Source organism: Hemitrygon akajei, chromosome 2, assembly GCF_048418815.1.
Source record: "Hemitrygon akajei chromosome 2, sHemAka1.3, whole genome shotgun sequence".
NCBI classification, from domain to species: domain Eukaryota; kingdom Metazoa; phylum Chordata; class Chondrichthyes; order Myliobatiformes; family Dasyatidae; genus Hemitrygon; species Hemitrygon akajei.
Window position 1 is genome coordinate 100,671,962 of NC_133125.1, and position 15,624 is coordinate 100,687,585.

A 15,624-nucleotide genomic window follows, 5' to 3' on the forward strand; every position below is an offset into this window, starting at 1 on the left:
AATTTGCAAGTTGAAACTATTAACAAAATTAATTTCTACACACATAATGATGTTAACTTAAATATTGACATATTTTGTTTTTGACAGGTTCCTTCTCCAGTATCAGAGACTGAGGAAGACAGTGACCCTGATGGGCTTTTTGCTTTCAAGAGGAAAGCTGGTTGCCAGTACTATGCTGTAAGTAATTGTCTCATACGCAACTTATGAGTTTAAAGCAAAGCTTTCAAAAGTTGTGTATTTTAATCTGTTGTCTCAGTTATTTCAATTTTGTAAGTATGTGAAACAAAATCTCTAAATCACTTTGCTAAATTAGGTTTATTTTGGGGAATTTTGTATATATATTTCCTCATGAGAGAATGAGTCTTCCATGGCATAAAACTGAGGTGTTGAATGAATGGTGCATGCAGATTACTGCTCTGCTTTTAATCAAGTTTACCAGTCAGGTATACTGCTCATTTGGACCTTGTGTTGGACTAATCATGATGGTTCTGTTTCCCAAGTCTCTTTTAGCGAAGTGCATGAGGTTGCACGCAGGAATAGTTTGTCTATGGCTCCATCTTAGATTACCTTACATTTATGTGTTAAATGCATTTTTTTCTTCAACAATGGGTTGAAGGAGAAAAGAATTTGAAATGCCACTTAAGTTTTTATAGAAATTGTTTTAAAACATATTCTCATTGATTTTTAAAATATGAAAGAAATTAAATCTCAGTAGAGCTGCTGTATTCTTGTTTTCAAATTTGATTATTTTAGAGAGTTGGCGGTAAGCATAATTGTGAAACTAACAAAAATACAGAATTGGGGCTGAAGAAATAGCTGTTTCAGGGAACTTTTATCAATTTGAGTTCTGTGTTTTTGAATGACAGAAGAGAGCTTCAGACAAAAGTATTGTTTTTCTGCCTGCTTTTATTTATAAACTAAAATGCCAAAGGCTGCTGGAAAAAGAATAACCTTTTAACATTAGCAATGCTTGAGGAACTTGGTAGAGCCAAATTGACACCCATATTTTCTCAAACTTTGAAATAACTGAGGTTTTCCAGATTGTTGCTTGGCTTTCTCCTAGATTCAATTACTCTGATGATTGTGGAAAGTACTTGAGCCTGTATTATTGAAAGCAATGGTACATGTATAAATTCAGACTGCATGGAAGCAGGCCATTCAGCTCTCCATGTCTGTGCTGTTGGGCATGTAGTATGAATCCCAACTTACAGCGTTTGGCCCATAGCCACCTTGTTTTAACACTTCTTTGATGCTGTCAGCAGTTCTTTTCACTACTTTCTGATGTAGTGCATTCTAGGTACTTGTCACTCTCTGGCTTGTAAAAGTACTCCTCAGATCCCCTGTAAAATAGCTTGCCTCTTACCCTAAATCTATATCTTTCAGTGCCTATAAAATGTGTTCAACACCTCCCCCCCCCAAGAAGTTTTCATGTTTTAATGTTTTACAACATTGAATCACAGTGGATTTAATTTGGGTTTTTCTGATACTGATCAACAGAAGGACTTCACTGTCAAAGTGGAAACAGATCTCTACAAAATGATCTAAATTAATTACAAATATGACACTAAATAATTGATTTCATTAGTATTCATCCATCCCCTTTAATGTGACACACCAAATCACACTGGTGCAGTCAGTTGGCTTTAGAAGTCACATAATTAGTCAGATAGAGATCATCTGTTTGCAGTGAAGCTGTTTCAATTGATTGCAGTAAAAATACACTTGTATCTGGAAGGTCCAACTGCTGGTGAGTCAAAAACTACACCATGATGACAAAAGAACACTTCAAGCAACTCCACGAAAAGGTTATTGAAAAGCACAAGTCGGGTTAAATACAAGAACATTTCCAAGTCACTGAATATCCCTTGGAGTACAGTTAAGTTAATCATCAAGAAATGGAAAGAATATGGCACAGCTGTAAATCTGCCGAGAGCAGGCTGTCCTCTAAAACTGATTCGCCATGCAAGAAGGGGACTAGTGAGGGAGACCACCAAGAATCCTATGACAACTCTGGAGGAGTTACAAGCATCAGTGGCTAAGATAGAAGAGACTGCGCAAACAACAGCTGTTGCCCGGAAGCATCACCAGTTGTAGATTTATGGGAGAATGGCAAAGAGAAAATCACTGTTTGGGGAAAAAAACTCACATGAAATCTGACTAGAGTTTGCCAGAAGACGTGGGAGACTGAAGTAAGCTCAAAGAAGGTTTGATGAGGTTCTGTGGTCTGATGAAACCAAATTTGAGCTTTTTGGCCATCAGACTAAACGCTAAATTTGGTGTAAGCCAAACACCGCACATAATCAAAACACACCATCCTTACCGTGAAGCATGGTAGTGGCTGCACAATGTTCTGGGGATGCTTCACTGCAGCAAGCCCTGGAAGGCTTGTGAAGGGAGAGGGTAAAATGAATGCAGCAAAATACTGGAGGAAGAAAACCTGATGCAGTCTGCAAGAGACCTGCCACTTGGGAAAAAAATTGTTTTCCAGCAAGTCATGACCCCAAGCATAAAACCAAAGCTACACAGGAGTGGCTTAAAAACAACAAAGTTAATGTCCTGGAGTGGCCAAGTTGGAGTCCAGACTTCAAATCAATTGAGAATTTGTGGCTGGACTTAAAAAGAGCTTTTCACTCATGATCCCCATGCAGTCTGACAGAGCTTGAGCAATTTTGTAAAGAGCAATGGGGAAAAATTGCAGTGTCCAGATGTACAAAACTGATAAGAGACCTATCCACATAGACTCAAGGCTGTAATGGCTGTCAAAGGTGTATCTACTAAATACTGACTTGAAGGGTGTGTATATACTTATGCAATCAATTATTTTATGTTTTATACTTGTAATTAATTTAGATCACTTTTGTAGAGATTTGTTTTCACTTTGGTGCAAAAGATTATTTTTCTGTTGATCAATGTCCAAAAAAGCCAAATTAAATCCACTGTGATTCACTATTGTAAAATAATGAAACATAAAAACTTCTCTATGGGGGGGGGGGGGGGTGAATAAACTTCATAGGCATATATGATATAGAACCATAGAACATTACAGCACAGAAACAGGCCTTTTGGCCCTTCTTGGCTGTGCCGAGCCATTTTTCTGCCTAGTCCCACTGACCTGCACCTGGGCCATATCCCTCCAAACCCCTCTCATCCATATACCTGTTTTTCTTAAATGTCAAAAGTGAGCTCGCATTCACCACTTCATCTGGCAGCTCATTCCACACTCCCACCACTCTCTGCGTGAAGAAGCCCCCCCCCAATGTTCCCTTTAAACTTTCCCCCTTCACCCTTAACCCATGACCTTTGTTTTTTTTTTCTCCTGGCCTCAGTGGAAAAAGCCTGCTTGCATTCACTCTATCTATACCCATCATAATTTTATACACCTCTATCAAATCACCCCTCATTCTCCTATGCTCCAGGGAATAAAGTCCTAACCTATTCAACCTTTCTCTGTAACTCAGTTTCTCAAGTCCCGGCAACATCCTTGTTCTGCACTTCCTTCTCTGCACTCTTTCAACCTTATTAATATCCTTCCTGTAATTAGGTGACCAAAACTGCACACAATACTCCAAATTCGGTCTCACCAATGTCTTATACAACCTCAGCATTACATTCCAGCTCTTATACTCAGTACTTTAATTTATAAAGGCCAATGTACCAAAAGCTCTCTTTATAACCCTATCTACTTGTGACGCCACTTTTAGGGAATTATGTATCTGTACTCCCAGATCCCTCTGTTCTACTGCACTCCTCAGTGTCCTACCATTTACCTTGTATGTTCTACCTTGGTTTGACCTTCCAAAGTGCAATACCTCACACTTGTCCGCATTAAACTCCATCTGCCATTTTTCTGCCCATTCCTCCAACTGATCCAAATCCCTTTGCAAGCTTTGGAAACCTTCCTCACTATCCAGTACACCTCCAATCTTTATATCATCAGCAAATTTGCTGATCCAATTTGCCACATTATCATCCAGATCATTGATATAGATGACAAATAACAATGGACCCAGCACTGATCCCTGTGGCACGCCACTAGTCACAGGCCTCCACTCAGAGTAGCAATCCTCCACTACCACTCTCTGGCTTCTTCCATTGAGCCAATGTCTAATCCAATTTACTACCTCACCATGTATACCTAGCGACTGAATCTTCCTAACTAACCTCCCATGCGGGACCTTGTCAAAGGCCTTACTGAAGTCTATGTATACAACATCCACTGCCTTCCCTTCATCCACTTTCTTGGTAACTTCCTTGAAAAACTCTAATAGATTGGTTAAACGTGACCTACCACACACAAAGCCATGCTGACTTTTTCTAATAAGTCCCTGTCTATCCAAATACTTGTAGATCCTATCTCTTAGTATTCCTTCCAATAATTTACCTACTACCGATGTCAAGCTTACTGGCCTATAATTTCCCGGCTTACTTTTTGAGCCTTTTTTAAATAACGGAACTACATGAGCTATCCTCCAATCCTCCGGCACCTGACCCATGGATATTGACATTTTAAATATTTCTGCCAGGGGCTCCTGCAATTTCAACACTGGGCTCCTTCAAGGTCCGAGGGAATACCCTGTCAGTTCCTGGGGATTTATCTACTCTGATTTACCTTAAGACAGCAAGCACCTCCTCCTCTTCAATCTATATAAGTTCCATGACCTCCCTACTTGTTTGCTTTGTTTCCATAGACTCCATTCCAGTTTCCTTAGTAAATAAAGATGCAAAAAACCCATTTAATATCTCTCCCATTTCTTCTGGTTCCATACATAGCTGACCACTCTGATCTGCAAGAGGACCAATTTTATCCCTTACTATCCTTTTGCTCTTAACATACCTGTAGAAGCTCTTAGGATTATCTTTCACCCTGTCTGCCAAAGCAACCTCATGTCTTCTTTTAGCCCTCCTGATTTCTTTCTTAAGTATTTTCTTACTCTTTTTTATACTCCTCAAGCATCTTATTTCCTCCCTGTTGCCTATACATGTTATACATCTCTCTTCTTCTTCTTTATCAGAGTTCCAATATCCCTCGAGAATCAAGGTTCCTTATTCTTATTCATTTTGCCTTTAACCCTGACAGGAACATACAAACTCTGCACTCTCAAAATTTCTGCTTTGAAGGCCTCCCACTTACCAATCACATCCTTGCCAGAGAACAACCTGTCCCAATCTACGCTTTTTAGATCCTTTCTCATTTCTTCAAATTTGGCCTTTTTCCAGTTTAGAACTTCAACCTGAGGACCAGATCTATCTTTATCCATGATCAAGTTGAAACTAATGACGTTATGATCACTGGAACCAAAGTGTTCCCCTATACACACTTCTGTCACCTGCCCTAAATCATTTCCTAATAGGAGATCTAATATTGCATCCTCCCTAGTTGGTACATTTGTATATTGATTTAGAAAACTTTCCTGAACACATTTCACAAACTCAAACCCACCTAGACCTTTAACAGTATGGGAGTCCCAATCAATGTGTGGAAAATTAAAATCCCCTACAATCACAACTTTCTGTCTCTTGCAGTTGTCTGCCATCTCTCTGCAGATTTGCTCCTCCAATTCTCGCTGACTATTGGGTGGTCTAGAATACAACCCTATTAATGTGGTCATACCTTTCCTGTTTCTCAGCTCCACCCATATGGCCCTCTAATCTGTCCTGCCGAAGCATTGCTGTAATATTTTCCCTGACTAGCAAAGCCACCCCTCCCCCACCTTTCATCCCTCTGCCTCTATCATGTCTGAAACATTGGAACATTGAGCTGCCAGTCCTGCCCCTCCTGTAGCCAAGTTTCAGTAATGGCTATGATGTCATAATTCTGTGTCAATCCAGGCCCTCAGCTTGTCTGCCTTTCCCACAATACTCCTCGCATTGAAATATACACACCTCAGAAGATTATTACCACCACACCCAACCTTACTATTTGTGATTTTGCATGAACTACTAACATCATTTATTTTTACCCACGTTCCACTATCTACTCTGGCACTCTGGTTCCCATCCCCCTGCAAGTCTAGTTTAAACCCTCCCCAATAACACTAGCAAACCTCCCTGCAAGTATACTGGTCCCCTTGTAGTTCAGGTGTAACCCGTCTCTCTTGTACAGGTCCCACCTGCCCCAGAAGAGGTCCCAATGATCTAGAAATTTGAAACCCTGACTCTTCCTACCTATGACATTGGTACGGATGTGTACCATGACAGCTGGCTGATCACCTTCTCACTTCAGAATGCTGTGCATACGATCAGAGACATCCCTGACCCTGGCACCCAGGAGGCAACAAACCATCTGGGAGTCTCTGCCATGTCCACAGAATCTCCTGTCTGTATGGGAAAATACTTCTTGTAGTCTGCCATATTTGTACCCCTCATAAGTTTATATATCTGTATTATCCCCTTTTAACTAACTCTGCTCCAAGAACACAGACTGGCCATTCCAGTATAACTGAAGTGCTAACATAGCATTTCAATTATACCAACCTAGTGAACCTCCTTTGCAACCTCTCCATCACAATGGTGACTCTACTTCAAGGATGCTAAACAAAATGAGGAGATAAGGTAAAATAGTGAATATTTACAGATTTCCTACTTTTTACATAACTTTTGGCCTATTATAGCCTCATTTGGATCAGATGAGTTCCAGTCCATGTCAGACTGCAGAATCAGCTGGGTTAAGTGAGTCGCGTTATAGATACTGCTTGACAACACTCACCGTTCCAAGAAGGTGCATAGGTTTAGCACGGAGGCGCATAGGCCGTGGGGGAAGGTAAGCAAACACCTTTTTGGACAACAACAAAGTGTTTAATTGTGCCAGAGAATTATTCATTTAGTATCTTTGTAATATAGTTCAACAAAAGAAACTTCATTTGTATAATGTTGACCATTTATTATGAGATCTCAGAATGGCAATAGTTTTATTTAAACTTTTAATGTAGAAGAACTTTTGATGAAATATCACAATATTTAATTCAACAATAATAAAAGCACTATAGATGAAGGAAATCTGAGGAAATGGAGGATTACAGAAAATGGTGGAAATACTTGACCTGAATATTTGTTGTATTGCTGTTTATATACCCCAGTTGTTTGCAATATATATTAATGATTTAGACGAGGGAATTAAATGCAGCATCTCCAAGTTTGCGGATGACATGAAGCTGGGCGGGGGTGTTAGCTGTGAGGAGGATGCTAAGAGGATGTAGGGTTACTTGGATAGGTTAGGTGAGTGGGCAGATTCATGGCAGATGCAGTTTAATGTGGATAAATGTGAGGTTATCCACTTTGGTTGCAAGAACAGGGAAACAGAATTATTATCTGAATGGTGGCCGATTAGGAAAAGGGGAGATGCAACGAGACCTGGGTGTCATTGTACACCAGTCATTGAAGGTGGGCATGCAGGTACAGCAGGCGGTGAAAAAGGCGAATGGTATGTTGGCATTCATAGCAAAAAGATTTGAGTACAGGAGCAGGGAGGTTGTACTGCAGTTGTACAAGGCCTTGGTGAGACCGCACCTAGAATATTGTGTGCAATTTTGGTCCCCTAATCTGAGGAAAGACATTTTTGCCATAGAGGGAGTACAGAGAAGGTTCACCAGATTGATTCCTGGGATGGCCGGACTTTCATATGAAGAAAGACTGGATCGACTAGGCTTATACTCACTGGAATTTAGAAGATTGAGGGGGGATCTTATTGAAACGTATAAAATTCTAAAGGGATTGGACAGGCAAAATGCAGGAAGATTGTTTCCAATGTTGGGGAAGTCCAGAACGAGGGGTCACAGTTTAAGGATAAAAGGAAGCCTTTTTAGGACCAAGATGAGGAAAAACTTCTTTACACAGAGAGTGGTGAATCTGTGGAATTCTCCGCCACAGGAAACAGTTGAGGCCGGTTCATTGGCTATATTTAAGAGGAAGTTAGATATGGCCCTTGTGGCTAAAGGGATCAGGGGGTATGGAGAGAAAGCAGGTACAGGGTTCTGAGTTGGATGATCAGCCATGATCATACTGAATGGCGGTGCAGGCTCGAAGGGCCAAATGGCCTACTCCTGCACCTATTTTCTATGTTTCTATGTAATTTTAGACTTGTGTAGAAGCAGATTTGGTAGCCCAGTGCCCTGCTTTGCTTTGTACCTTCCTGCCTTTTGAAAAGTATACTGAGCAGTGCTAAAAACTGAAGCTATTTTTGCTATGATTTTTAAAAAGTTATTTGCTTTTCTTCTGCGATCAGCACTTCTGAGACAGATATAGCATAGTGGGCTACAGTGTAGAATTCCATTAAGTAAAGTTGTGGCTTCTGTGTCCCATTTAACCCTGAGCAGAACCACCTATGTGATAGCAAACATCATCCATCCCTACTCTTAACTTGATCCCATTTTTTGCTGACTATCTTATCCGTGGTTTAGTTGCCTTTGGTCATTTCATTGCCTTAATGCCCATTCTCCCATCATTTGCTTTCAATTAATTACTAAATTCATCCAAAAAAAATCCCCATTTTCTAGCATATGAATTTATTATTTACCCAGCTTGTGTTTGCTGCCCTAATTGGCTCTCAGTCCATCAGCATCTTCAATGTTTTTGCACCCTCTTAAAATTTTAGCCTTAATTCTGGACTCTTACCTCTGCCTGCTTTGTTATCAAAGTGCCGCAGAGAGGTGGTCTGTTCTATGCATTAGGACTTGACTGCTCCTCGTTTGCTTTAAAACAGATTTTGTTAGGTCAGATTGGTTGTGACTGACAGTCACTGTGGCTGATCTTAAGATTGGAGAGCAGTTAAATATAAACTACAGTGCATAAAAAATATTTTCATGCTTGCCAGCTTGTGGTAGGTTGGAATGACACCTCTGAAATTGCTACAGTAAAACTGTTGCTTGTTCAATTTGCGTACGATTATAGTCCTGTGCATGAGTTTTCTCATTTGTGTAAATATAAATCAATGTAATTATTAAAAGAAGAAAATGAGATACATTATAAATTGCATAGTTAGTATTGCTTAAAATTTAGTTATGTGTTACATTCATTGACAACTTGCAATGTAAGAAGAGGCCATTCAGCTCAATGTGTTCATGCCAGGTATAAAAGTGCACTTTTACATTATCCCACCTAACACTTGATCATGACTTTTCAAGTACAGAATCAAACATCTTTTAAATATGTTGCTGGTTTCTGTCTCATATCACCCGTGTCATCATAATCATAAAGCACAGAAACAGGCTCACGTCTGCTCGTCATCAATTACTTGCTATTCTAATCCTATTTACTTTCGATCTTCTGGGTAAAAATCTTTTTTTTATTTTCTCTCTGATCCTTCCAGTTACATTAAATCTGTGCCCCTTGTTTTTCAGTCTCTCATTTTGTTCTGTCCTGCTCCGTCATATTATGCAGTTCAATTAAGTTTTCCTTTTGGCCTTCTGTGTTCCAGTTTATATTATGACAAAAGTAATGCTGACTTATTTTAAGATGACAGTGGTGCTATGTTATGCTTAGGGGAGTAATTTTTAAAAAACAGATTTTCAAAGGTTCTGTTAATGAAATAGAATTTTTAAAGTTTCTGTTACAAAATGCAGTAGAACTCGGTCTATGAAAAGTCTAAAGAAAGTCAGAATTCATCAGGAGTGCTAAATTCAAGCCTGTGAAAATAAAATGCAACCAATATAGTATTGTTCTTTGCCCATGTTGTGATTATATCAACAATGGAAATGTAAACAAGCTGTCTTTTCCTTTAAGGTTTTTGCTAGATCGCTTATCCACAGATCATGATCACATTTTACGGCAAATTGACCCAGAAATGCTGTCATCTCCGTGCTCCCCAGCTGCTTTTACATCTGACGACTCATGGACCATTTCTTCCAATAAGGACTTTACAAATAGACTGTCACTTAGTGAAATACTAAGCAATATTAAAGCTTGCCGATTACGGCACTTCCAGCCTCGATTAACCCAGCTTCAGGACAGTGATAATCGCTGTACTTCCAAAACGTTAGGACCGAATGTGAATAAAAGGAGAATTCCAATGTCTTCTATTTTATCATCAAGTAGCATGATCACCAGCAGGAATAGGATATCTGGTAAGCAAGTACCGGTAGTTCATTTTCATTTATTATTGCTGTGTTTGCTGATCCTTTAATTAACCATTCCAAATAACTCACTATATGACTTGCTGCATTTTTGTTTCTATTTAATGGTGTTTCTACGATGAAGTAGCTTGAGAGGTTCTTGTTATAGCGGAGTTGCTTTGAGATTTGGGTATTATTGTAACTGTTTTATGATTTGTTAGTTTAGCTTAATAATGGCATCCAATTGGTTGTAATGCTCAGATTTGAAAGTGTGTGATTTTTTTTCTCTCTCTATTGACTGTAATCCCTATGTTTTGTGATATAAATGCAATCAAGAATGCATATAATTCACTTCAGAGGTACAGAATGGTCAACCAGCAAGGGAGGAATAAAAGAAGTAAAAATTACCTCAGGTCCACCATGTAGGTTAATGTTTTTTTCTGAATTTTCTGAATTTTTTTCTTCTCAGTCATTGGCTAGCTTTACAAAATATATTAAAGGTTATTTTAGATTTCATCTAATATTATTAGACCATGATATTAAGATATTTACTTAACAGGTGGCATAACGGAAGAGCAGTACCACACCCATCAACAACAACTTGTTCAGATGCAAAGGCAGCAGTTAGCACAGATGCAGCGACAACATTCCTCAAATGTCTCACATGGAAGTTCGCAGGTAATATAGGCTTGTGTGGCAAATATGACTTGGCTTTTATGCACTGTGGTACTCGAAGTGACAGGAAGAATATAACATGGCTGGGAAAGAATGTTACTATTCCAGTGTTCCTTTATCAGTTGACAGCTGTTGCATCAGGTGTGGTACAGGGCAGATGTTAGTGCCTGTATCTTGTCTCCCGCACTGTAAGCCCAAGTGGACCTTGTTTGTCATAGATGTGTGGCACTGCTTGATTATGTCATCATAATGCATTAGCTTTCTTTGGAACATAGAACTTGAACAGTACAGCATAGGCACAAGTCATTCAGCCCACAGTGTTGTGCCAAACCAGCTAAAAAGCAAATCAAAAACACCCAAACACTAATTGCTCCTATCTACACCATGTCCATATCCTTCCATCTTCTTTGCATTCATGTGCCTATCCAGGCGTTGTTAAAAGTCACTGATGTATGTGCCTCTACCACCATTACAGGCAGCTCAGTCCATGATTCTGAGTTTTAAAAAAAACTTACCTCACATCCCCTTTGAACTTTCCCCCTTACCTTCAATGCATACCCTCTGGTATTAGACATTTTAACACTGGAAAACACATACTCTCTGTCTATTCTCTTTGCTTCTCATAAACTTATAAGACCCTTATCAAATCTCCCCTCAGCCTCTAGCATTCATAACTTTAACCAAGCTTAAAATTCATAAAAGAGCGCTTCCATGTTTCACGTGATTTCCTTATACTAAATGTCTCCCTGCATTTAAAAATGTTTCATTCTTTCATGTCTGTCTATGACTAAAAGTTCATTTTTACCTGCATTTATCTAGGTATGTGTCATGACAACTCCTAAGTCCTGATGTCTTGACCCGAAATGTTAACTTTCACCTTTGGCTCTGCAGCATTTTAAGTTAGTAACATAGAGATCAAATGCACGAGATTTCCAATGAATAGATACATCACGAATTGTCTTGGGATCAAAGTGGTGAAGACATCATTCTTTTGTTAACTTTCTAACAAACAGACTGTCTTAAGATATGGTTTAAGGCAAGTGCTGTTAGCTCAAGCATCAGCATTCTCTTTTGTCTTCTGAGACAACTATTGTACTTGAATATTTTAGTATAGTGCGCTGCTTTGTAATCTCACTTTTCAAAGTTTATCAGGTAATAGATTCCAGAAATAGGCCTTTCATTCCCCCATTTTTCCACAAAACATGAAATCATCATCTATTTACTAGCACTTAATCTGTATCCATCTGTTTCTTAGTGATTCAAGCTCTCATCCAAATACTACTTAAATCTGGTGAGAGTAGTTGCCTCTATCATTCATGCAATCAATACATTCCAGGTTGCAGCCAACCTCATTTCAATTTATTTTTCCTGAGATCACCCATCACCTTAAGATAATGCTCTCTGGTTATAGTCACCTCTCAATTGGGAAAAGATCCCTGCTATCTGCATAATTCTGTATGGCTAAAAATATTGAAGGCTAAAAGAATAAATATGCCAACTGCAAGAGATTTTCAATGGATAGAATCATCTTACTTTTGTTAACCTTTAACAAAAATATGGTTGAAAGCAGTTGTAAATGTCTGTAACCTTGCTGTAACACCACTTGGTACAAATTTGGTAGCATTCCATATTTATTGAAGATGTTCCGTGACAAATGGTGCCAAGCAATTTCACATTTTTCTTAATAACTGAAGATCACAGTAACCAAATGGAACTTAACAGCTAAATTTATATGGGCAGCCACTATGTAGTGCAAACAATCTCAAGCAATGAGTATTATTAAAACAAGGTGACTTGATCCCTCCGGTTTTTAACAATTTGAGTAATTCAGGATGGATGTCTGTACCATGAGTAGCTATCTGTTGTCTCCTGATTAAATAGATCCCCATCTATTATCCAAGATCTCTGCAACTTAGTTAAGCAATAGATATTAGTGCCTAGAGCATAGTATATCTAATGAGTACTGATTTTTAAGATTGGTGGCTTGAAAGGAGTTTGTACGTTCTCCCAGTGACTGCTTGAGTTTCCTCCAGGTGTTCCAGTTTCCTCCCACCGTCCAAAGACATACTGTTTGGTAGGTTAATTGGCTGTTGTAAATTGTCCCATGATTAGGCAGAGGGAGAGGAGGGGGGAGAGAAAAATATATAAAAGAATATCCCCTATGAATAACCCAAGTCGCCTAGTATGGAAACTCTAGTGCCCATGCATGGAAAAAGTTTAGAGACAAAGCCCTCCCCACCATTGTGCATATTTACAAGGAGCACCACTATAAGAAAGCAGCATCCATCATCATGAATCCCCATCATCCCGGCCATACTGCTGCTGCCATCGGGAAGGAGGATGCAGGGTCCTTGGGTCCCCCACCATTGTTATTTTCCTTCAATCATCATGCTCCTGCATCAACGTAGATAACTTCACTCATCTCATCTCTGAACTTATTCCATAAATTGCAGGCTCACTATTAAAGACTGTACAAGTTATGTTACCAGTATTACAGTGCCTTGTAAAAAGTATTCAGCCTTCAACCCTTTGTTCACGTGAGTATTACAGGGATTTTGAATTGAGAATATTATTTGTGAATCACATGCTCCTTCTATCCCCCATCACAGTAGAGCTTTAAAAAACGGGAAATTGCAAGGCATTAAAAACAAAAAATCAAGAACTGAAATGTCAGCAGTTCAAAAATATTCATCCCTTCATCCCCTTTTGCTCAGTACTTAGCTGAACCACCTCTCGCAGCTATTACAGCCAGTAGTCTTTTAGTTGGGGAGCGGTGGTGGACCCCAGTCGTAAAATCTTGCCAGAGATGTTCGATCGGGTTAAGTTTAGGACTCTGGGCCACTAGGGCATCAAATTTCTTCATTTGAAGCCATTCCATGGCTGCTCTGGCAGTGTGCTTTGGGTTATTGACCTGCTCTAGGACAACTTCTTCCCTAGTTTAAGCTCTCTGTCAGAGACTGGTGGGCTTTTATCCAGGATCTCTCTACATTTAGTAGCATTCATCTTCCCATCAGTCCTGACCAGATTTCTAGTCCCTGGTGCTAAAAAGCATCCCAAAGCATGATGCTACCTCCACCATACTTTACAATAAGGATGGTATTGCCTGGCTGATACGCAATATTAGGTTTGTGCCACAGGTACTGCTTAGTGTTGAGGCCAGAAGTTGTATTTTAGTCTCATCCGACAACAAAACATTCTTTAGCACGTTTATATTATCTTTTAAGTGACACTTTGCAAAGTCTTTACGGCAAGGATAGTTCTTTTTTATCTAGTGTTTTCTTCCTTGCCACTCTTCCATAAATATCCTTTTTTTGCTAGGCCTTCGGAGATTGTGACACCTTGAACTTCTTCTCCAGTTTCAACCACTAACTTCTGCAGATCAGTCAGAATGATTGTTGACGTCACAGTAGCCTCTACTATGAGTGTTGTTCTTCTGTAGTGACTAAATTTAGAGGGGTAGCCTGAGCTCGGCAGTATAGCTGAGGTTTCATATCTTTTCCACTTTTTCATGTTAGTCTTGTACCCTTCCTCAGATCTGTGCTTTTCTATTATCACTTCCCTGACTTGAATGCGGTTTCGTCTTTGTTTTGGTTTGGTCTGTTGAAAATATACTGTACTGTTGGACCTTGCAGAGAGAGAGGAGGTATTTATTATGAATTCATTGAAAACAGGTGATCTTCCAATTTTCTGCATTAACAAATTGGGTGAGTTGGTATGGTAATACTGAATATTGCACCTGACGGAAGTTAGATTAGTGATTATAAAGGGGATGAATAATTTTTCAGCCTCAATTTTGGTTTTTAATTGTTGACAGGTCTTAGAATTTTTCTTTTGATTTCACATGATGCGCAATATTTGATAGATTAGCTCAATCCTACTTCAAGATATTTTAAATTTAGAAAATGAAATAATAATGTGAAGATAATTGTGGAGGCTGAATACTTTTTCAAGGCAGTGTATATTTCTTTCTGCAAAATTTGTCTTTTGCACATTGGTTGTTTGTCAGTCTTTGTGTATGGTTAATTAATAGAAATTCTATTGTTTTTCTTCTTTCTGAAAATGCCTGCAAGAAAATGAATCTCAATATAGTTTATGGTGACATGCGTACTTTGATAATAAATTTGACTTTGATCTGAAAGTTGTAATAAAATTAGTACTTTTATAAATTAAATAATGTACAATTGGAAAAGAAACCTTTTTTTGTTACACCTAGTAATCTATACCCTCAAAGGATAAGGAATGTGGAAGACTAACAAATAGGTTATTAGTCATTTTTACCAATGGTTCAGGCAACATTTGCCAATAGATGCTTTTATTCTGTCACTTTGTGTGGTGGTGAAGATATGGTTACTGTTTTTGCATGAGTGGGAAAAATGTGTGTTAGGTGTTTGATTCCTATTAATTTTTGAGTAGTAATCCAACCTCTATTTGGCACAGTGAAGAGCAATAGTCAACTGTTAAGAAACCCATATGTTTCGCTTCCCTTGGTGCACCTGAGTAATTTTGCCTATTGTTTTTCTCTCATCTTTTCCATAAGTAATTAATAATTCTTGTGTTGTTACTAGCCACACTTCCTAACTAAAATTCACTAAGTACTTTGCATTCAGTCATTGAATTAGAATTGGGATGACTAGTTTTTTTTTATCGACCTTAACTCTTGAGGTTACTTTAACTTTTTATTAAAATCAACACTAGATGCAAGTACTGTGAATTTCATTGATCTTAGTTGCAATGAAAACTTATTAAAATATCCATTGTCTTTTTATTTTATTCTAGTCTTGGGGTTAAAAGAGATGACTTTGCCCAATGTCATTCTTGGATATCTATATATTTGTAAAGTAGTGCCAAAACATCTTACACATTTTTTCTAGTGATGTATTAATGGAGTGTGCAGCCATTAATT

General features: G+C 38.7%; 1 protein-coding gene across 2 annotated transcripts in view; it reads left to right on the plus strand.

The window, feature by feature from the left end:
* The window catches only part of epc2 (enhancer of polycomb homolog 2 (Drosophila)), a 67,655-nt gene that overhangs the window by 39,342 nt on the left and 12,689 nt on the right, over positions 1-15,624 (plus strand). For both annotated transcript variants that reach the window (XM_073026132.1, XM_073026140.1), the window contains exons 8-11: positions 88-177; positions 6,612-6,760; positions 9,718-10,058; positions 10,606-10,724. In XM_073026132.1, coding sequence (XP_072882233.1) covers positions 88-177; positions 6,612-6,760; positions 9,718-10,058; positions 10,606-10,724 — 699 coding nt within the window. The remainder of the gene's footprint in view (positions 1-87; positions 178-6,611; positions 6,761-9,717; positions 10,059-10,605; positions 10,725-15,624) is intronic.